Raw genomic sequence first — 23,994 nt, 5'->3', positions numbered from 1 at the left:
ATTTCAATCTTTATTTCTTACTTTATTTATTTCAATCTTTCTTTCTTACTTTATTTATTTATTTATTCATTTATTATTTATTTATTTCAATCTTCCTTTCTTACTTTACTTATTTATTTACTCATTTCTTTATTTACTTATTTATTTACTTATTTCTTTCCTTCTTTCTTTAGTTATTTAGTTATTTATTTATTTATTTTATTTATTTATTTCTCCCTTTATTTATTTCTTTGTTTTTTTTGTTTCTTTCTCTTTTGTTTATTTATTTATTTCTTTATTTATTTACTGGATTCATAAGTTAATTTATTTGTTTGCTTAGCCTGCTTGCTTATTTATTTATTTATTTATTTATTTATTTATTTATTTCTTCCTTTATTTATTTATTTGTTCCTTTCTTTTTTTCTTTCTTTCTCTTTTGTTTATTTATTTATTTCTTTATTTAATGGATTCATAAGTTAATTTATTTGTTTCCTTAGCCTGCTTGCTTATTTATTTATTTATTTATTTATTTATTTCTTCCTTTATTTATTTATTTGTTTCTTTCTTTTTTTCTTTCTTTCTCTTTTGTTTATTTATTTATTTCTTTATTTAATGGATTCGTAAGTTAATTTATATGTTTGCTTAGCCTGCTTGCTTATTTATTTATTTATTTATTTATTTCTTCCTTTATTTATTTATTTCTTTCTTTATTTTTTTCTTTCTTTCTCTTTTGTTTATTTATTTCTTTATTTAATGGATTCATAAGTTAATTTATTTCTTTGCTTAGCCTGCTTGCTTATTTATTTATTTATTTATTCCTTTATTTATTTATTTGTTTCTTTCTTTTTTTCTTTCTTTCTCTTTTGTTTATTTATTTATTTCTTTATTTAATGGATTCATAAGTTAATTTATTTGTTTGCTTAGCCTGCTTGTTTATTTATTTATTTATTTATTCCTTTATTTATTTATTTGTTTCTTTCTTTTTTTCTTTCTTTCTCTTTTGTTTATTTATTTATTTCTTTATTTAATGAATTCATAAGTTAATTTATATGTTTGCTTAGCGTGCTTGCTTATTTATTTATTTATTTATTTATTTATTTATTTATTTATTTCTTCCTTTATTTATTTATTTATTTGTTTCTTTCTTTTTTCTTTCTTTCTCTTTTGTTTATTTATTTATTTCTTTATTTAATGGATTCATAAGTTAATTTATTTGTTTGCTTAGCCTGCTTGCTTATTTATTTATTTATTTATTTATTCCTTTATTTATTTATTTGTTTCTTTCTTTTTTTCTTTCTTTCTCTTTTGTTTATTTATTTATTTCTTTATTTAATGGATTCATAAGTTAATTTATATGTTTTCTTAGCCTGCTTGCTTATTTATTTATTTATTTATTTATTTATTTATTTATTTCTTCCTTTATTTATTTATTTGTTTCTTTCTTTTTTCTTTCTTTCTCTTTTGTTTATTTATTTATTTCTTTATTTAATGGATTCATAAGTTAATTTATTTGTTTGCTTAGCCTGCTTGCTTATTTATTTATTTATTTATTTATTCCTTTATTTATTTATTTGTTTCTTTCTTTTTTTCTTTCTTTCTCTTTTGTTTATTTATTTATTTCTTTATTTAATGGATTCATAAGTTAATTTATATGTTTTCTTAGCCTGCTTGCTTATTTATTTATTTATTTATTTATTTATTTATTTATTTATTTATTTATTTCTTCCTTTATTTATTTATTTGTTTCTTTCTTTTTTCTTTCTTTCTCTTTTGTTTATTTATTTATTTCTTTATTTAATGGATTCATAAGTTAATTTATTTGTTTGCTTTGCTTGCTTGCTCGGCTTTCTTGCGTATTTATTTATTTAATTATTTATTTATTTATTTGTCTATTCATTTATTCAGTTGTTCATTTATTTATTTACTTATCCATTCATTTATTTTTATATATTATTGTATTTTATAGACAGATATATTCCAGGAAATAAAATTAATTTGTATTAATGTATCATATTCATTTTTTAAAATGAATGATCGATTTTTACTGTCCATAATATTCCTTCAGTTTCATGCTCCACCTAAACATGATGCTTGCCGATTGCAGGGGACTTGGCCCGCATGTTATGCCTAAGTAGGTAAACATTGGCTTTCTCCCATATCGACGGAGCAGTGTACTCTTGTAACGAGAGAGTGATCCATTTTAGAAAGCGGGACATTTTTGCGTTCGGACGAAGTTTTTGGGGACAACAGGCCAAAACATCCAAAGCTGGGAAGCAGACCTTCATGTGAGCCGGCTCCCCATCGGGCACGGGCGTGGACGTGGCCGGCATCCTGGAGCGCAGGGTGAGCACGTAGTGGCCCGCGAGCCCGAACAGGTCGCACTTGAGCGCGAGTTCGCGCCTGCGCGGGTAGCCCAGCACCTGCTGCGAGAACACGAGCTGCGCGTGCGTGGAGTTGCAGTCCGCCGGGGAGCGGCCGCAGTACAGCAGGTCCAGCCACAGCTCCGGGATCACGGCGCCCGCCGCCGCAGAGCACTTGGTGGGCGCGAACTCCAGCGTGGCGCGCACCGGCTGCTCGGGGTACGTCTGCGCATGCGCCGGCGTCAGCGACAGACGCGCCGCGGGCCACCGCACGTCCAGCTCGCAGGCCACACGCTGCAACACCAGCATCATTCACCTTATTATTATTATTATTATTATTATTATTATTATTATTATTATTATTATTATTATTATTATTATTATCGTAATTTTATTACCATTATCATGATCATTAGTCTATAATTGTTATCATTGTTATTATTATTATTGTTATTACTGTCACTACCATAATCATTTTATCATTAGTAGCCTATTATGTATTATCGTCATTTTCAATAAGATTACTATTATTATATCCAAGAATGGTTCAGCGGGAGTAGGGGAGTAGTGGGTACAGTGAGACACAAAATATTAAGACATATGTATGCAAGTGTAATTTCAAGTATTTTTTAAATCAAGTGCAATAGAAATATACATTAAAACATGGAGTACAATAATACATAAACAGAAATATTAATAGATAAAGGACATAATATACAATACGTGTTTGTCAAAAAAGTGCAAATGTCTCACTGTTCCCATTCAGGAGGGTACAGTGAGACACCAGTGTCTATTAATGGACATTGAAATGATTTACATTTATTTCAAAAGAAAAGAAAGCTTGCTGTCTCTCTATCTTGCCATGTTCTGTAGACTTATTTAGAATCATTTTGATGTCTGACTTCGAAACCATTGAAACATCTGGAACATTTGGAAAAATGAATTTTCCATGTCTTTTCAAACTTTTGCTAAAAAATAAAATGAATTTTTGGTGACAACAAAGCTTATAATTATAAGAATTTAATTTAATTCTTTATTATTTTTAATATATTTTTTAAATTTTGTGAATAATTTTTTTTTATTTAAGAAACCATTAAAATGTAATGTATCCATTATTTTAAGCTATAGTTTCTAAATTGATTGCTAGTATGTTCATTTTTAATGTTAGTTACCGGTAAATGTAATATAATTACCAGGGAAAGGGCTTTGGAGTATTATAAAGAATAGTGAAACGTAGTATAGATATTCGTAGCTCAATGACTGTCAAGCGAGCTGCGTCACGGCGCATGGAAGTGTACAGTCCACTTCACACAAACTTACACGCAACGTCTGTAAATATATTTCAGAATAAACAAATGGAATAGTTTAATGACATACAGTGACCTACGTACATAATCTGCATTTCTTTTTGAACTACATGTGCTTTTCTTCGCAACGCACAAGACACCAATAAACAACATTACAAATATACATAATTAAATATGAACCTCTGCATCTTCGCGTGTCACTGGACATATTGATGTTGATAGACAGTTGTCTTCAGTATGGAACTCGCCTCTGAATATGCAGATCCAAACGAAATGGCATTTTCAATTAATGCTATGCCTTGTTACGCCTTGTTATAATAAATTGTAAATATTATTTTCAAATTTTCAAAATACAACTTTGCTCTGTTGCAAGGAAGGAAATTTTGTAACATGGAAAAACTCCGCTCTCCATCTGCAGAGACAATTAGAGAGTACTTGAAACAAGATACGTCAATTAAATTCACACGTTGAATGACGTCATTGGGACACGTCTTTGTTAGTACATCTGAAATCCGACTGAGAATATCGTATCCATCATTTTTAATCGAACCCTGTTCATTTTTTCACCAACACGTTTTCCTATTTCACCTTCTACTGCACTCAGTTTATTTACAATAGTCCTCATAATATTTATTTGCTCAACTAGTTCTACTCCTGACTTTCCTAATTGAATAATGGCATCCGGTAAATATCCAAAATTTGGCTTTATATCCGTGACTTCTTTCTCGATTGTTTCATCATTTAGCAGTTCCTGGCGTATTTGAATCGCAGCCGCGTCATCGGTATCGAAAGACTGGGCCACTTTCTTCACAGATTGGAGGTGACGTGCGTAACAATTGCAAGCTTCTAACCATGACCCCCATCTCGTAGGAACTGGACATGGGGGAAGCGACAATCGAGGGAATTGTTTCCTGAATTTTGATACTTCATCTGGAGGTTTTACAAATATAGTCTTTCAATACTGTATTGTTAGTTGGTTTCACTTTCGGCATTGTACCTGCACTTCACTACTCTGAACTGCAAACCTGCACGTTGAAGTTCTTATGCGACAACTGTCCCGTTCACCTGTTGTTGACGTGTAGAGACCTGCGAGTATGTCATGGAGGGGAGGACTTGGTATAAAGGGTTGTAAACAAATGACTGTGTAGATGCCAATACTAGCTTTTACTACTTCAAATTCCGTTCCCTAATAATTACAGTTTATTTTTGCAAATCATTGGTAAATGGGAACAGTGAGACGTCTCAGTGTACCCTTCAATGGAATGTCTCACTGTTCCCTTTACGCATAGTTCGTTTAAAAATGGCGCCATCACTTCAAAATCAAAACAAGAAAGACGAAACTTTGCAAAACACAATCTCAAATACCATAGTATTAGGTAACAAAACATTCATATTTATATCTCATTTGTATATCCAATATAACCTTCATTAAAATTTTACTTCTAGAGTGAAAAATTACGAATTATTTTTTCATCACTCACCTTCATAACTAGAATCAGATCGAGTATGAAAATACTGTTACATTACTCATGCAACATACAACTCCACTGTTACCAACATTTCAACATCAAAATTTACCATATAATAAAAAATGTCTCACTGTTCTCCCTGTCCCACTTCTCCCCTAAAGCAACTGAAAGTGTGGGAACTCTACCTCCCTGCTCTCCTGTTACCTGTGTGTCGTCTGGGTCGGGCGTGATCAGCACGACGCGGTAGCGGCCTCCCAGCGTGACGACGCCGCACGGGAAGGCGGCCGTAGTGGCGTTGCCAGGCAGAGGTACGGCCGCCACGGCCGTGTAGCCGTGCGCAGGCGTGGCGCGCAGCAGCTGCAGGCGGCCGTGGAGGGGCGAGGGGTCCAGCAGCCGCACCTCCAGGTCACCCGCGAGCGCCGTGTGGTTGGCGGGCAGGCGCAGCTCGCAGCTCATCACGCGGTCCCCTGCAAACCAAAGAGTTATATTACAAGCAACACATCGACAAATATCGCACTCCCAGTAAAATATTGTCGTATGTCGAAAATCACATATTACTTTCGTAATTAATTTCAAACGCTGTTTTATTAGCTGCAGGTATTAAATTATTATAAAAAAACAGTACACTGTCAAACGCTTTGGTAAGTTTGTATTAAAATATGTTAATGCCGAAATGTAGTAATTATACACCTGGTAGCAGTCCTTTAATGCATGTCGCTTGCGCTCGTTTCATAAACATCCATACTCGCTTCTTAATTACTATCGTTATAGGCTCGTTGCATAATGTACTATTATAGCAGTATTTTATTATAGTCGCGACGCTGTTATTCCCCGCGTGACTCCTCCTCTTTGATTAGGCCTACGTCTTAGGAAGTGTAGGCTCTATAAAGTCACAAGAGTCTAGGGAGCGTAAGCAATTCTGCTCCTCGCAATGCCGAATGAGGGCGGAAAGAGGCGAATGCTATACCTGCTATGCTGAATGACAGCGACAGCCGTAGGAGAGGAAGCAGGAATACTGCTCCTCGGAATGCCGTGCGGTCACGTGCTCACCGATGTAATAATATAGTTTTTATGTTAAAATATATCTTGAGGTAGGCCTAATTGAATTTTCGGTCATTGTCTGCATTATAATTAAATATAAAGAAATCTAATTTACAATTAAAATGCCAGTATTAAAAGAGCTCTGTTCTCTATTCGTATATAGAGAAAACATAAAAATATCTATGGACCACAGAAAATCGCCCCCGCTTACCCCCCAGCCCCCGCGTAATCGCGAATGACCAAGGAAAGGGACAACTGCTCTTCGCTATGCTGGACAGTGGACATAGTCCTTTGAGTTTGGCAGACCATGTTTCGCGTCATGTGTTATTCTTATTGTCGTGTTTTCGAGCCTGTTGTAATTCTGTGGTGTTCAGACTGAGTATCATTGCTCATAAAAATAACATCCGTGTGATAGATGTGAATGCAGACTACAAGTTTGTGTATTATGATGTTACGAAATGTTACGTAACATCATGTTTCGTGCTTATGTTGTTTGGACTGAGTTCTTCTTGCATATAGTAGGATGAGTGTCTTTTTAGGGACTAATAGTGCTGGTTTTAATTAATTTTGGAATGGTCATGATGATAAAGGGTTAGCGGTTTCGTATTATCGTGAGTTTTGATGTATTAATAACAGAATAAACATGCCTAAGCAGTTCAATTGTTCGGAGTGTAATAAAGGCTTTGACTATAATAGAAATCTTAGAAGACATGTATCAAAAGCACATCCTCATGTTTTAAAGATAAACCAGAAGTCGTATGCTTGTGAGTGTTCTGCATGTCAAAGAAAATTTAATCACAATAAAAATTTGAAATTCCACGAAAGATTAGTTCATGGTACCGGCACACCTGAAAATATTAAGGAAAGGAAATTGAAATGTGGACTTTGTGAATTCACAACAGCTGTTAAGAAGAGTTTGTATGAACACTTCGAATTAGTACACGATGTTCCAGTCAAGAGCGAAAACAGGGAGTTCTCCTCAGTACAGCACTTCATGCAATGGAAAGAAGAAGTTGAAAAAGCAACAGTAACAAAGTATGTGAAACAGCAAGGCTCACGTCGTGTTGCTAATAATTGTACTAAACATTATTATGTCTGTCACCGGTCGGGACATTTTAACTCTCGTAGCAAAGGTGTTAGGCATATAAAAACTCAGGGCAGCAATAAGATCAATGGTGTCTGTCCTGCAGGCATAGCAGTAACAGAAAATGAAGATGAAAGCTGTAAAATTAATTACATTTCCACTCATGTAGGTCATCAAAATGATATAGCTCACCTCTCATTAACAGAATCAGAGAGACAACAAGCATTGGCAACAGATATTGCTTATAAAATTTCCTTTCAATCGATACTGGACAAAGTTCACGATTCAGTGTCACAACCAAAATTGGATCGTATTCACTTTCTCACTAAAAAGGACCTCTATAATATAGAACATTCTTATAATCTATGTTCTTCTTCAGTACGACATGGGGATGATGGTACAAGTGTGGAGGCATGGGTTAATGAAATAAATGCCAGTGACAACACTTGCGTGCTATTTTACAAGCCACAGGGAACAATAAACGAAAAACATCCTGGTCTGAAGAGCGACGATTTCATATTAATTATTATGAACAGTGCTCGGCGGGAAATTCTGAAGAAATATGGCAATGATGTAATATGCATAGATGGACACATGGCGTCAATAGTTATGGATTCGAGTTAATTACTCTTCTTATACTCGATGATATGAGGCAGGGGTTCCCTTGTTCTTTTCTTATATCAAATCGGAGTGATCAGTATGTCCTATCTGTATTCTTTGACTGCATTAGACAAGAGGTGGGGAAAATATACCCCAAAGTTTTCATGTCTGACATGGCCGAGTATTTTTTCAATGCATGGAATATAATTATGGATCCACCAACTATGAGGCTGTATTGTTCATGGCATGTAGACAGGGCCTGGCGGAAAAACATTTCTAAAATTTCAGGAAAAGAAAAACAGGTAGATGTGTACAAAATTATGAGGACGTTAATGCAAGAACGTGATGTCACTACTTTTGACATGATGGTACCAAGTGTACTAAAAAAAACTACTTGAAGATCCTGATACAACTCAATTTGGTACATACTTTCGAGAAAATTACCTGAAGAACGTAAAAAGCTGGGCATACTGCTATAGACTTCATAACGGAATCAATACTAATATGCACATAGAGAGGATGCACAGGACGCTAAAATATGTTTATTTACATGGGAAAAATGTAAAACGATTAGATAAGGCAATTTATGCTCTGATGACTTTTGTAAGAGACAAACTTTTCGATAGACTAGTTATTCTCACAAAAGGTAAAATCACGAGCAAGCTGAAAGATCTAAGAAACAGACACAAATCGGGAACTGAGCTTGACAAAGACCTGATTATTAGAGAAGAAAACGGATGGACGATACCTTCATCTTCCGATGTGAAGGATTTGTATTTTGTACAAGAATCAGCCCTTAGCTGCAACTGCAAGTTGTTGTGTATTGAATGTAACACCTGCATTCACCAGTACACATGCACCTGTATGGATTCATCCATTAAATGGAACATGTGCAAGCACATCCACAGTGTTTGTTTACTGAGAGCCAGTCAAAGTGATGAAGAAAGTAGGCGTAATACTATTCACTCCAATGAAGAATATGATGATTTATTTATTAATTTGGATGCTGAAAATGATATTGAGAAAGAAGAAATTGTATCTGGAATTATGAAGAAAGGAGATTCCCATTCTTCCTTGCAATTCACAAATCAGAAAGAGAAAGTGAAAGCTGAATTAATTAACCTTATCGATTCATTAATGACAGAAAGTGAACTTGAAGTTTTGAAACGACACAAAGCATCCTTGCAGGCAACACTTGCTGCGGTACGTTCCAAAAGTGAATGTGAATCTATGGGAATCTGCAATCCCAGTATAAACCATGCAAAGAAAAGAAAGATCGTTTTCTGTAAAAAAACAAAAGGAAAGAAAAATTAATGCTATGGCCAAACCCAACCCTGTAGAAGCTCAGAATATTAGCTTAACTTTATTGCAAGAAAAGTGATAGGCCTACTATAGATAAGCGAAATTTCTTTTTCATTTACTGTTGTTGGTTTGTGTAAATAATAACTGTACTGTGGTAAAAACAATGTAATGAGTGTCGTATTAATATTATATTTCCATTCTTAAACAGTGCGATACATTGACTCACATTTAGTGAAATTTAATTTAGGTGTACACATTTTATACTCAGTGAACTTTACAAACAGTGATTCATGAAGCGCAGGAAGTTGAAATCATCAGTCATCGCGCAGAAATCAGGTATGTTACTCTATAAACCAAGTCCAGGAATTTAATTAAGTCGATGGTGACAGGGGAGTTTTTCCGTGGTCCAGAGATATGTTCATGTTTTCTCTACATACGTATAGGGAACAGAGCTCTTTTAACATTGTCATTTTAATTGTAATTAGATTTATTTATATTTAATTATAATACAGACAGTGACCGAAAATTCAGTTAGGCCTACCTCAAGATATATTTTAACATAAAAACTATATTATTACATCGGTGAGCACGTGCAGAATTTCCCTTCTCATCTTCGGACAAACACAATAATGGTGAATCATGTCATATGTACGCAGATGCTGAAATACAGGTATTTAAAGATAAGTTTAATTTAATTTAAAATACAAAATCTCCACACCGCACGGCATTCCGAGAAGCAGTATTGCCTGCTTCCTCTCCTACGGCTTTCGCTCTCATTCGGCATTGCGAGGAGCAGAATTGCTTACGCTCCCTAGATTCTTGTTATAAAGTCTAGGTAGGTAGTATCGTTCGCCATTTTTGTTCTTTCGTTGCCGAGCTACCATACGAGGAATCTATTTGCCACACCGTTAAACATTATCATGTCGTAGCTCCTATGATAATAAATCAAACGCACTGTAATTCAACAAATAATTGAGCGGCAAATAACGTCTTCGTGTGCTTTCTGCGAACGCCAACGAAAGAGCCAAAATGGCGGGCGATTATATTAAGTATTTATCGAGCCTTAGGAACTTCATAACGTCTTCATCAGCGAATCACAAGACGCACACGTTTAAATGTAGCCGACCTGCAACGTGATTGGCTGCCGGAAATTAGAGCGACGGGACTATAGGAAATAATATGTCGTTACAAATCACAATTTTCGAGTTACAATACTATTTTTTACTCGGAGTGCGATATTTTGTAACAATTAATAATTTTGTTACAATTTTTTTACGACAAAATTTACCGCAGTGACAACACAGATAAAATTACTAGATATACAGGATGTCCGGACTGAAAGTATACGTAAGTAACAGCGCATAATGCGAGACTGTACATTATAATTTTGTAACGTAAAGCGCAATGGATAAGAAATCTCTCCGTGATTTGTTCTGGCACGCAAGCGCAGAAACGGAATGAGGACAGGTTATGCAGCAACCGTTTCCTTGTCAGTCGAGATGCGGACGCCACAGCATAAAGTTCAGTGCGTGCTGATTTTTATCTATATGGCGAATCATCTCAGCGCTTTTGTGGCAATCGTTTGGTTTAACATGGTGAAGGAATTGGAGTCTGTAAGCACGAAAAGGAGGCGCTTATGAAGAATGCCGTTAACTGTTGAACGAGGAATTTGCAATTCCCCACAAGCCTACCTGATTGATTTACTTTACTTAATTTAAATAACTTAATAGTCCATCATTGAGTCCACACCTGTGGAGTAACGGTCAGCGCGTCTGGCCGCGAAACCAGGTAGCCCGGGTTCGAATCCCGGTCGGGTAAGTTACCTGGTTGAGGTTTTTTCCGGGGTTTTCCCTCAACCCAATACGAGCAAATGCTGGGTAACTTTCGGTGCTGGACCCCGGACTCATTTCAGTGGCATTATCACCTTCATATCATTCAGACGCTAAATAACCTAGATGTTGATACAGCGTTGTAAAATAACCAAATAAAATAAAATAAAAAATCCATCATTAAGATAACTATTCTATAAAAATCAGTTATTTGTCTTACTCCTGTATTTATTCAATTTACAAACACCAGGCAATCTATGTAACGGTATTGTATTGTATTTATTTACATCCCATGGTATTCGTACATCGCTTCACAGCTAGAATATGCAACAAGTCAAAAAATCTGGCTCCAGGGCGACAAGTCGAGCTTCAGCCGGTGAAATGCTGCCTACAACGGCGGAAGGAGAAGTGGATTATGAAACCCGCCTCACAGTACATGTAGATGTACGAGCTGGATAGAGCGAGAATACGTAGCCATTCACTGCTCTAAGCTCATCCATTGATATCGTTATGCATTTCATATTCAATACTAGTCTGGAGTGTCTCTGTGTGCGAAAGTATATCTTAAAGAGGGAGATGTAGAAGTGAAAAAGGAAAGGCAATTGAAAGAAGAAGGAGACATAAAGAAATCAAGAAATTTAGGAAGAAAAGAAAAATGAAAAAAATGAAAGAAGAAACTGAGAAATCAAGAAATGGAGAAAGAAATACAAAAAAAAGAAAATAAAAAGTAAAAAATCAAGAAATAGAAGAGAAAGGAGAAATGAAAAGAGAAGAAATAGAGAAATCAAGGAATGGAGAAAGAAATACCAAAAAAGAAAATAAGAAATGAAAAATCAAAAAAATGGAAGGGAAAGGACAAATGAAAAGAGAAGAGAAGAAATAGAGAAATCAAGGAATGGAGAAAGAAATACCAAAAAAAGAAAATAAGGAATAAAATATCAAGAAATAGAAGGGAAAGGACAAATGAAAAGAGACAAGAAGAAATAGAGAAATCAAGAAATGGAGAAAGAAATACCAAAAAAAGAAAATAAGGAATAAAATATCAAGAAATAGAATATAAAGGAGAAATGGAAAGAGAAGAGAAGAAATAGAGAAATCAAGAAATGGAGAAAGAAATACAAAAAAAAAAAGAAAATAAAAAATAAAAAATCAAGAAATAGAATAGAAAGGAGAATTGAAAAGAGAAGAGAAGAAATAGAGAAATCAAGAAATGGAGAAAGAAATACAAAAAAAGAAAATAAGAAATAAAAAATCAAAAAATAGAAGAGAAAGGAGAAATGAAAAGAAAAGAGAAGAAATAGAGAAATCAAGGAATGGAGAAAGAAATACCAAAAAAAGAAAATAAGAAATAAAAAATCAAGAAATAGAAGAGAAAGGACAAATGAAAAGAGAAGAGAAGAAATAGAGAAATCAAGAAATGGAGAAGGAAATACCAAAAAAAAGAAAATAAGAAATAAAAAATCAAGAAATACAAGAAGGAGAAATGAAAAGAGAAGAGAAGAAATAGAGAAATCAAGAAATGGAGAAAGAAAGAGAAACTGAAGAAAGAAAAGAACTCGAGAAAGAAGTCAAGGGGGTCGAGTATGGACGAACGCGTAACACTACTACGGACCAGTGCTGTGTGTGGCAGGAGCAGCAGCTTGGAAAAGTGACAGGTCCTGTAACTGCGTGAAACGTTTATGTTTTTTCTGTTGGATCTTATGGAGAGTGAAATAAGTATTCGTGTGTTGTATTAGGCCTATTTTTGACCATTTTCCTACATGTATTTCTTTATTAAATAGGCCTATATATATATATATATCACGCATCTGTAGCGTGCAATGCAATTACTGTGTTTCATCTTGATTGGTTTGTTGAACAGCGGTTAGTGTGCGTCTATGATAAGAGAAATGAGAAATATAATTCATGCAAGAAAGGAAATCTATCCTCTATATAAAAAAAACATAAAAATATAAACAGCAACAATATTCTTTTTTTTTTTTTTTCAAAGTGACAAATTGATAAAACGTTACAGAAATTTCAACATCTGATGTCAGTTGCTTAGCAACAGCAATTAATTATCAGTGCAAGAGTCGGATCCTTTGCTAAGCAAGTGATGTCATAATGACGTAAGTCATTGCTGTTGCTAAGCAACTGACATCAGACGTTGAAACTTTTGTAACGTTTTATTTGTCACTTAAAAAAAAAAAGAATATTGTTGCTGTTTATAAATTTACATTCATGTATACATTTACAGATGTCCGTTTCCAGAGAGTAAAAGTAAATGCATATGAATATCGTTGGTATTTGCCTGAACTGAATTACGTTTTATATGGGTACCTATCCTTGTTTCTATTGTGAATGATATCACAATCTACAGTACACAGTTGAAGAGGAAAGCTTTCTGCGTCCATTCACAATACAGTGAAACTTCCCTTAACGGACACTTCCCAATAGCGGACTCCTCTCAATAGCGGACATTTTAAAATTCCCCTGCAAAATAACATTGGCCCTTATGATAAAATTCTTCCAAATAGCGGACATCCTCAATAACGGACGCGGACACTGAAATGTATCTCCAACAACAATTAAAACTTCCAAATAACGGACAGCGTGAAAGAAAAAAAGAAAAAGACGGTTGTAAATTAAACGGAATTGTTTGCAACAATCATTATCGTGCATTTGAACGTTCTTGTACTTTATTGAAGGTAAGCAGCACAGTTGTTAGTTGTGATACTGCACGTGAGCAGTCCGTACTTTCTTAGTTTGTCAAGTTGAGTGTTCGAAAGTACAGTCGTAGTAAAAATGTCACAAAAACGTAAACGTTTGTCACTAAAAGAGAAAGTGGCTATTGTAAAGCATAGTGAGAAGGAGAAATTTAGTGTTCGTGAGCTGGCCACAAAGTTTAATGTGGGAAAAACTCAGGTTAGTGAAATTTTGAAAAAGCAAGGATGTTATTTTAAAATCATACACTGAGAATGCAAATGAGAACACAAAAAGAGCTTTTCCTAAAACTGACGGGCTTGTCATTGACAATTTAACATATGTATGGTTGTGCCGTGCTAGAGCAAATAAGATGCCTTTATCTGGGACCTTGATTAGAGAGAAAGCCTTAGAAATTGTAAAGGAGTTGGGGTATTCTAATTTTAAAGCTTCGGGTGGTTGGCTAGACAAGTTTTGGTCATGACACAATATTGTGTATGTGGTGACTCTGCTTCTGTTGATCCAGAAATGGAATCTAACTGGAAAAGTAAACTTACTGATATTTGTGAAGGGTGATTATGTATGAGAAATTTTAATGTACTGTATACATACTAAAGATTTTCTAAATAGCGGACACTTCTCAATAAGGACTTTTAATTTTTCCCCGGCGGTGTCCGCTATTGAGAAGTTTCACTGTATATTGTTGTGCTAAAGCAGTATTTTTATTGGCTGCTAAACATCGACTTCAGAACTAGTGAATTTTGGGTGAACGTGATCAGGGATTATTCAAGATGCATCTGTGAACGTAACACAGTAATAATACACATGTGTTCATCTGAATACGCCACTGGTCAGCCAGACTCCACGGCTTATTCAGCGGAGAGTTGCGACAAGCGAGAGATTAGCTTCATGCACGTGACAGAATTCAAAGCGCGGTCCCCGTCAGCGGCGAAGTGCGGAATGTCTTCTCGCATTCCAGCAGTGACGTGCACGCTTGCAGCCTCGTAGACAGGTTGACAGCAAGTGACCATTGTAATGCAATAATCACAGTGACAGCTGCGGCTTTGCTGCCATTCACTGCATCTGCTGTACTTCATCAAGAAGCTGGATGTGAAGGAGCGGGCAACTGCCACGAAGCTAGCTCGATTATTTGTGCTTCTAAAAATACTGATTGATATTCTTAATGAAACTTCTGTCACTGTATTTTAACATCAACATAAAAAGGCGGAAATATACTGCTCACACAAAAGACTCATCTCACCAAGTTCCTAGTTCCGCTCGGTTTCTAATTTGCTAGTGAATAGGGATATCTTATGCGAAGCTTTACCGCTAGATGGCAGGAGGGTTCCATGCGGCACATGTTACAGGGCTATATTATGTCATATGCTACAGTTGATTACGTTCTACCACATGTTGGTTTTCTGTGCGTGTCAAAATTATATTTATAATTATTTTGTATAAACTAGTATAATTTAATACAATTCAGTATTTTCTCACCTCTTACCTCTTAAATGACCAAGTTGTTATTTTTTTTCTCCTCTCTCTTCTTCTTTTTTTTTTTCTCTTTTCTTTTTTTTTTATTATCTTCATATATTACTTAATCATTTGTGTTTGTGTGCCATTTAGTAGGACTTTGCTAATCAATATTTTATGTCTTGTCACCCATATGTATTCTCCAATTAGTATATTAACTGAATAATATATCTCAAGTAAATTAATCGTCCAATTTGTCTCGGGCATTTTAGATCTTATAAATTGTGTGTGTGTGTGTGTGTCTTTTCCCCTTATGTTATGTAACTGATTTTGATTATGTGTAATTTTCTACTTTATTTTATATATTATGTATCTGATCTTGAAAATTTGTAATTTTATATTATGTAACTGATCTTGTCTATTGTAATTTCCTACTATATTTTATGTAATTTATAAGGTATTTTCTTTTGTGTTGTTTTGTAATCAAATTTTGTATTTCATGTATATTATTGAAACCTGGTTGAGTGGAAGAGAAGGCCTCATGGCCTTAACTCTGCCAGGCAAAATAAACCTACTACTACTACTACTGGCGGCCGGGTAGCTCAGTTGGTAGAGCAGCTGGCTACAGACTGGAAGGTCCGGGGTTCGATCCCAGGTGGTGACAGGATTTTTTCTCGTTGCCAAACTTTCAGGACGGCCCCGAGGTTCACTCAGCCTCCTATAAAAATTGAGTACCGGGTCTTTCCCGGGGGTAAAAGGCGGTCAGAGCGTGGTGCCGACCACACCATCTCATTCTAGTGCCGAGGTCATGGAAAGCATGGGGCTCTACCTCTATGCCCCCCAAATGCCTTCATGGCATGTTACGGGGATACCTTTACCTTTTTTTTTTTTACTACTACTACTACTACTACTACTACTACTACTACTACTACTACTACTACTACTACTACCTCATAATTTAATTTATGCTCGACCATGCCGAAATGTAGTAATTATAAACCTGGTAGTAGCCCTTTAATGCACCTCATTAAGTACAGCTAATTATTATAATTCAGTTGTTCAGCCAATGACAAATCACCTTTGTACCATTATAAAACCGCAAGTATCGATTATTCTGGGATATGCAATCGAAAGAGAATTAGCGAAAAGTCACGGAGGCTGGAAATACAATACTGTCGCAGAAGGTTATGTTCTGTTACTATAATAATTAGCGTTAATTGTAAATAATATTCAAATAAATTCAATTTGTCATCTCGTTTTTCAATTCTAAATCAATTTCCAGGTTATATCAAGACTAATGTTCATGTTATTCTCTAGATTATATCAAGGTCAATGACATTCGGCCTCGGAAAAAATCAATACTTTCGCGTCTGCGCACATCTCATAATTCAGGTCAGTCCGCTTCTCACTTACATAACCATAACATGAATACTTTTGAATAATTTCAAGTTAGAAATATGGTCTAGCATAAAAAGTCGTATGAAGCTTGCCTATAATGGTAATTAAGACGCTCGTATGAAAATTATGAAACTCGCTTGCGCTCGTTTCATAAACATCCTCGCGTCTTAATTACTATCATTATAGGCTCGTTGCACAATGTACTATTAATGTACAATAAATAACAATATCTACAGAGATGGGTGGGGAAATCTGCAGTATGCAGAATATAGATATGAGTAAACTGAATGTTCATGAACCTAAACGAGAACTTTGAGAACGAGGTGCACGAATAAAATAAATAAATAAATAAATAAATACATAAATAAATAAATACATAAATAAAATAGGAATTTTGTCGAAGGTGATAAGTATTATTGTAAGTACCGTACGCTAAAAACAAGATATACAGACACCAATGTGTTTTTTTAATGCAATGTTTGATAAGATTGCAGGATTATTCCTATGTTTTGTAGGTTAAGGACATGCAGTTTTGAATACTATGAAGGATGTATGATTTGAGGCTTTCTCGGCGTTGGTTCGCTAATATGTTTTCGCGGGATATCAGCCGAGTTAAGATTTTGGAATGCTCCAAGCTTTCGACTGCTATCTCTGCAGCCATCTTCAGGGAAGTGATGTCCGAACAGAAAGTCGAAAGGTTATATAGATGTGGCTGTCTCAGGTGAAACGGGATTGGTTGGCGGATCGGCCAATCCGGGGCCGGGAATTGTCATCGCTCGTAAGCTCCGCCCCTCCCGGGATTACTGCGTGAAGTTTGGCGGGCGGCGAGCCCTGTTCCGCCGGTTGGAATTGGTTGCCGTCCTCGGTCCGTGATCTTCATGACCTTGATTGTAAGAGGGCCTGAGTTGGTCTAAGGCCGGTGTCCATGCCTGACTGAGCTGGAGTCCACTGTCATGAAGATCACGGACCGAGGACGGCAACCGATTCCAACCGGCGGAACAGGGCTCGCCGCCCGCCAAACTTCACGCAGTAATCCCGGGAGGGGCGGAGCTTACGAGCGATGACAATTCCCGGCCCCGGATTGGCCGATCCGCCAACCAATCCCGTTTCACCTGAGACAGCCTAACATCTATATAACCTTTCGACTTTCTGTTCGGACATCACTTCCCTGAAGATGGCTGCAGAGATAGCAGTCGAAAGCTTGGAGCATTCCAAAATCTTAACTCGGCTGATATCCCGCGAAAACATATTAGCGAACCAACGCCGAGAAAGCCTCAAATCATACATAAATAGGTAATTAGTTACATTGTATATTAATTTGCAAATAGCAGGTTTTGCAGCCTAACAGAGCAGTTAGCAGGATTTGCAACTCTATAGGTAGCCATATTAACGATACATTAGTTTGCAAAACCTGGTATTTGATCAATGCGAACAGTTTATCTGACAAGACTAACTTGGAAACAAACTGACGGTAGAAGAGAACATTCTTATTTTCGTTACATACCTAAATAGTATTAAACACACAAATATTGTACCATAAAAAAGTAGAAAAGGAGAATAGAATACTAATGTTATAGTTTGAAGGTTTACTTATGTACTACTGTTTGTGAAAAGTGCAACACCCAGAAAGAATGGCCCGAATGACCCCAAACTCGGGAGATGTGTAAAACAGAGTACCAAATGTAGTGTGTTCGTACGAGTCCCGCTTCAACTTGTCCTACAGTGATGGTCACATACGTGTTGAGCGCTACCGTGGTGAACGCAGTCTGAGAGCCTGCATTGTTGAGCGGCATTGCGGACAAGTTCCTAGTGTGACACAAAATGCGATCTCGCTTCCTACGTATTCAGGACAATCTGAACTTCAACCGCTACATTAGAGAGGTCTTAGAGTCCAAGGTACTGCCCCTCCTTCAGGCAACTCCACATGCCATATTTCAGCAGGACAATACCCGGCCACATGTGGCGAGGATTGTGCAAGTCTTCTTGGAAGAACGACGGGTATCACTGCTTCCCTGGCCTGCACGTTCGCCAGACATGTCGCCCATCTAACATATCTGGCATATGATTGGTTGGCAACTTGTTCGTCATGGTATTCCAGCACCCATTCTTGACGCTTTGTGGACTCGCATACAAACTGCGTGGAGGGAGATTACCCAGGAACATATCCAGGCCCTCTTTGATTCCATGCCACGACGCTTAGGGGCTCTGATTGCAGTGCATGGAGGCTTCACACCATACTGAAATCTCACGGTCACAGATCAGGTACAGTTCTGTAATTCTAATCATTTGTGTGTTGTCATGTATCTAATCTGTGGTATCAGTTTCATTTCAGTCACTTATATCCTTCTTGGTGTTGCAATTTCCACAAACATCAGTATACTGTATAGGCCCTATGTTTCTTATGAGAATATTACATTTCTATGTCCTGTACAAAAAAAATACGTGATACTTCCAAGACATGTAGTAAGCTTTGTTATTTCAATGAAAATAGCATGAAATTACATTTTAATCGAGGTTTTTATTTTTCATATTCCACAATGAGACTTCACATACCAGAGGGCTACCTGCTACTCAACTCCATCATAAAAAATAACAATTACTTCTCTTATACAGGGTAATTCAGTAAAAGCGTCAAAAACTAAACAGGAAATACGGGATAGTATAGTCGCGACGCTGTTATTCCCGGCGTGACTCCTCCTCTTTGCTTACGTCTTAGGAAGTGAAGGCTCTATAAAGTCTAGGTAGATAGTATCGTTCGCCATTTTTGTTCTTTCGTTGCCGAGCTACCATACGAGGGATCTATTTGCCACACCGTTAAACATTATCATGTCGTAGCTCCTATGATAATAAATCAAACGCACTGTAATTCAGCAAATAATTGAGCGGCAAATAACGTCCTCGTGTCCTTTCTGCGAACGCCAACGAAAGAGCCAAAATGGCGGGCGATTATATTAAGTATTTATCGAGCCTTAAGAAATGAATAACGTCTTCATCAGCGAATCACAAGACGCACACGTTTAAATGTAGCCGGCCTGCAACGCGATTGGCTGACGGAAATTAGAGCGACGGGACTATATACAGAATATTTTGAGATAGGGACCTTGGGGTGTGCGAAGTCAGTATATGAACTTGAACATGTCTATTACTGTTTTCTATATTATCTACATTTGTTATTTAGGCCTACATTTATTTACACGTACTATTTAAATTATTTTCATATCATTTACAAATCCGAGTTAACGAACAATTTTCAACCTCTCAAAATTTGCTCGAGACATTTTTAGTTTTTATTATATGTAGGCAATCCATCATGTTTTGTTCGTTCACCTATCGTCCACCAGGTGGTTCTGTGCATTATATTCACATTGTCACGTTAAAAAACATTAGGCCTAAAGCCTATCAGTCAACGACAGGCCCTTTCATACCATTCGAACAGTTAATCACAGCACGTTGTTAAGGCCCGTAACACACTTGCAGAGTTTTCGCCAGCGAGAAATGTGTTTCGAGAAAATTTAAAAATTCATAACATGGATTCAAATGGACGTCCACACACTGGAAGAGATTCTCGTTCGAGGCGAAAACCTCGCGCGAGTTTGTCGCTGGAATCGGTAGCTCAGCGAATTTTCTTGACACATTTATCAAAGATGTTTGACATTTATACTCTTTATGACGATTGAATGTAGAAAAAGATATCACAGGTGCCGATAAATTGTATTGTTTTTATTTGAAAATGAGGAAAGATGGCTGATAATTGCAGTCAGAAACTTGTCGAACTTGTACGATGTCACCCATAGACCTATTTATATGATACACGGGATGAAAACTATAAAAACACGAAACTTAAAGAAGAAATCTGGAGACAAATATCAGATTATCTGAAAATAAATAGGGCTGTATTTTATTTTGATGAAATTTAATAGTATTAATTAAACATTTGAAATAATGTATCTATATGTCTTAACAGTTTACGTAATTTTAATCAGATTATAGCAAAGAAGAATCCTCTATCATATCATGAATGGCAAGAAACTGAGGTCCATTCAACCTGAAATAACCCCTAAACGTATCATCATTCAAATCGGAACCAGTGTCCAAAACTCGCCCTTATTTTCATAAGATGCAATGTGATTTTCAGATATTTCTGGCTTTAATTTTAGGCCTACTTTTTCTCTCATCATCTGAATACTCAGATTCAACATAACGTTCGTACATAATTTGTAAAGTACGACAATATACTTACAGGTTATACATTTAAGTACGACAATATACGTAAATACATAACCTATAATATTTCCCCCAACGAGTGATTACTATAATCAGAAAAATGCTTTCTGCATGAAGGCAGTGCATAGCTGATCATAGCGAGGTGTGATCTGTGATAGCGAGAACTCGCCAAGTGTGTGGAGGAAGGCTCTTCGCCTCTTTCTCGCAACACATTTCCCGCTAGCGAAAACTCTTCAAGTGTGTGACGGGCCTTACTGCGGTTTGTAAATGGTATGAAAACACAGTAATTTAAACATGCAAGTAATGTAGGCAGTAATAAATGTAAGAATTTCCATCTTCCATGTAACGCCGTCCGTGAATATAATTGGAACACATCGCTATACGCTCGTCTAACCGCGTCGCTGGTCTCGTCTCCCTGAAATAGCAATCTTATCAATTCATGGAGCGTGCGGGTTGCAGCCCCGCAAGGAGTTGTGAGTGCACTATGTTCCGAAACCACGAGTAGCCAAGGAATCGTAAATTCTTGGAAGGCAACAGAAATGCTTCAAACTTTTAGATATACAGAGTATTCAAATTATTCAATATTTTGAGAGGCGGTAGTAAACACCATAACAAGAAAACAAAGTCCAATAAGCATGGTCCTAAAGTCGATAATTATCTTCTAAGATAAGAGTGCTCGTTCATCAACATCGTAGGAGACGCATCGTTCTGCTTACGACTTAGGGAATCACACCACAGTCTACTATATACAGTCGCGAAGCTTGAGGTGTTTTTTTGCAAATCTCGTGATAAAGCGCTCCAAGCGGTTAGCAACTAGAAACAATAGACTGTCCATGGTCGACTTTGGACTGTGTCGCATTTCTATCGAGTGCTAGCTCGTTGCGTATTTCACATTGATGCTTGTGAAATGTTCGTTATTGGTTGTAATGAAAATGTTAATGGCTAAAATATAATAATTGGAATAATAATATGGGACAAGGAGGAGACGTTTGTAGTGCTATAAATTGTAGCAACAGTAAGAGAAAGAGGCCAGAGTTATCCTTTGTCCGATTTCCGAAAGATTCAGAAAGGTTCCTGGGTTTCCACAAGAATGTTGTGCAGAAACAAAACTCTTAATTTTGAAGTTCTTTGTGACTGTTAGAATACATTATATCCTTAAATTTCACAATGAAATGTTTCAGTTTAACCGAAACGACATTAGATACCCGTTAAAGTTCTGTCACTTAGGCAGCTAAATTTCCAGAGAAATAAAGGTTAGGTCTACTTTTTTTTTCAGAGGATATATTTTTAATTGTAGCTATTAATTTTGTTATTATTTTTATGTGTTATTTTACTAAAGACGTAGAAAAATTAAGTTTGGTTTAATGAAATTTATTGATCACGTTTTATTTTCAATTCTGGTGGGATTATTATTGCTTAGGCCTACTTTTCTTTTCCACAGGATATGTTTTTAATTATAGCTGTTAATTTTGTTGTTATTTTTATTTGTTGCTTTACTAGAGACGTAGAAAAAGTCTGTTACGATAAAATTTATTGATCACGTTTTATTTCCAATTCTGGTGTGATTATTATTGCTTAACCTCATCCCACTTTGTTAACTACGTAAGCCTACACTATAAGTACCGGTACACGTAAGTTACTCCAGTAATTCATATTTCCATTATTATTGTTGTAAAGGGAAATGCAAATTAATATTTATTGGTTTCATAGTTAATTATCGCTAATCTTGAATGAGTGAAGCTATTATAGTAAATTTCAGTTCGTTTTGCACAAACAAAAATTATATTACTTATTTCTTGCAGGTATCTTCGAGTTTATGGTGGAATTTAATATACTTCATTAAAATAATAAATTAACTTTATGCATTTAATATTTCAATAATGGAAGGAAGGTGTTAATTTTTCCAAAAGAACACAACGAAAGTGTAACATATTTTGTCGTCTGCTAGGAGAGAGATCTGCGATGATGAGGCGATAGTAGCGATCCTAGTGGTGGGCAACTACCCATGTTTGCATTTTTACTACATATTGAGCTTCGCGACTGTATATAGTAGACTGTGATCACACCTTGTTACCTTTGTTTGCTGCATTTCCGATATGATACTGTATACCCAATAAGGAACAAGGCAAGAGTTCACATTAGAAGATATGCTGTTCCTATAATATGGATAGCGATCTAAATTGGAACACTCAAGTAACACACATTTGCAAAAAATTATTTTCTCAACTTCATTCCTTGTTTCATATGAAAGAATTTCTACCACTTAGTCTAAAAAAGAATCTTATTCAGACGCTTGTAATACCCCATTTTGATTATTGCGATTCCTAGCTAACTAATGTAAGTTCACTCTTAGCTGAGAGACTACAAAGTGTTCATAATGTGTGCATACGATTCATCTGCAATACTCGTAAATTTGACCATATAACACGTTCCCTCCAGTTACTTTCATGGGTGCGTCTGAAGAACAATACATTCACTGTCTCTTCTGTTTAGAATCATGCATACTTCTACTCCGAATTATCTGTTATCGCGCTTTCAATTTCTTTCTTCGAAGCCGACATCAAGCACTTCTTTCTATCCATCATCATAGAACGTCTTTATACTCATCTTCCTATACTGCAGAAATACCTCGCCTCTGGAATTCGTTATCTAATGAGAATGACGTCAGGGACTGCCGGACTTTATCACAATTCAAAATTAAATTAGAAAATTTTGTCTTAGTTAATGTTTTTAGGTATTACTAGAAGTATTGATTTGTTGTTTTTTTTTCTTTTTTAATCTAGATTAAAATTGCAAGTTTCTTGTTTATGTTAGTTAATTAGTTAGGATACAATTAATTGTGATACTTAATCACTCATTTAAAGTTTGTGTGACCAACCCGTGTATATTTTTGTGTGGCTTTGTTTTGTTTATGCTCGACCATGCCGAAATGTAGTAATTATACACCTGGTAGCAGTCCTTTAATGCGTGTCATTAAAGTACAACTACTCATTAAAGTACAGGTGTTCAGCCAATGACAACTCAGCTTACAGGTGTTCAGCCAATGACAAGTCAGTTTTGTACCGTTATAAAACCGCAAGTATCGATTATTCTCGGATATGCAATCGAAAGAGAATTAGCGAAAAGTCACGGAGGCTGGAAATCCAATACTGTCGCAGAAGGTTATGTTCTGTTACTATAATAATTAGCGTTAATTGTAAATAATATTCAAATAAATTCAATTTGTCATTTCGTTTTTCAATGTCC

General features: G+C 36.0%; 1 protein-coding gene across 1 annotated transcript in view; it reads right to left on the bottom strand.

Moving 5' to 3' along the window:
• The window catches only part of gogo (golden goal), an 849,136-nt gene that overhangs the window by 24,569 nt on the left and 800,573 nt on the right, over window positions 1-23,994 (bottom strand). The window contains exons 5-6 of the mRNA XM_069824981.1: window positions 5,320-5,582; window positions 2,259-2,633 (exon numbers count right to left, since the gene is read on the bottom strand). Of these exons, the coding sequence (XP_069681082.1) occupies window positions 2,259-2,633; window positions 5,320-5,582 (638 nt within the window). The remainder of the gene's footprint in view (window positions 1-2,258; window positions 2,634-5,319; window positions 5,583-23,994) is intronic.

This window comes from Periplaneta americana, chromosome 4 (assembly GCF_040183065.1).
Source record: "Periplaneta americana isolate PAMFEO1 chromosome 4, P.americana_PAMFEO1_priV1, whole genome shotgun sequence".
In the NCBI taxonomy this organism is placed as follows: Eukaryota; Metazoa; Arthropoda; class Insecta; order Blattodea; family Blattidae; genus Periplaneta; species Periplaneta americana.
This window is presented reverse-complemented; position numbering and strand designations above follow the sequence as displayed.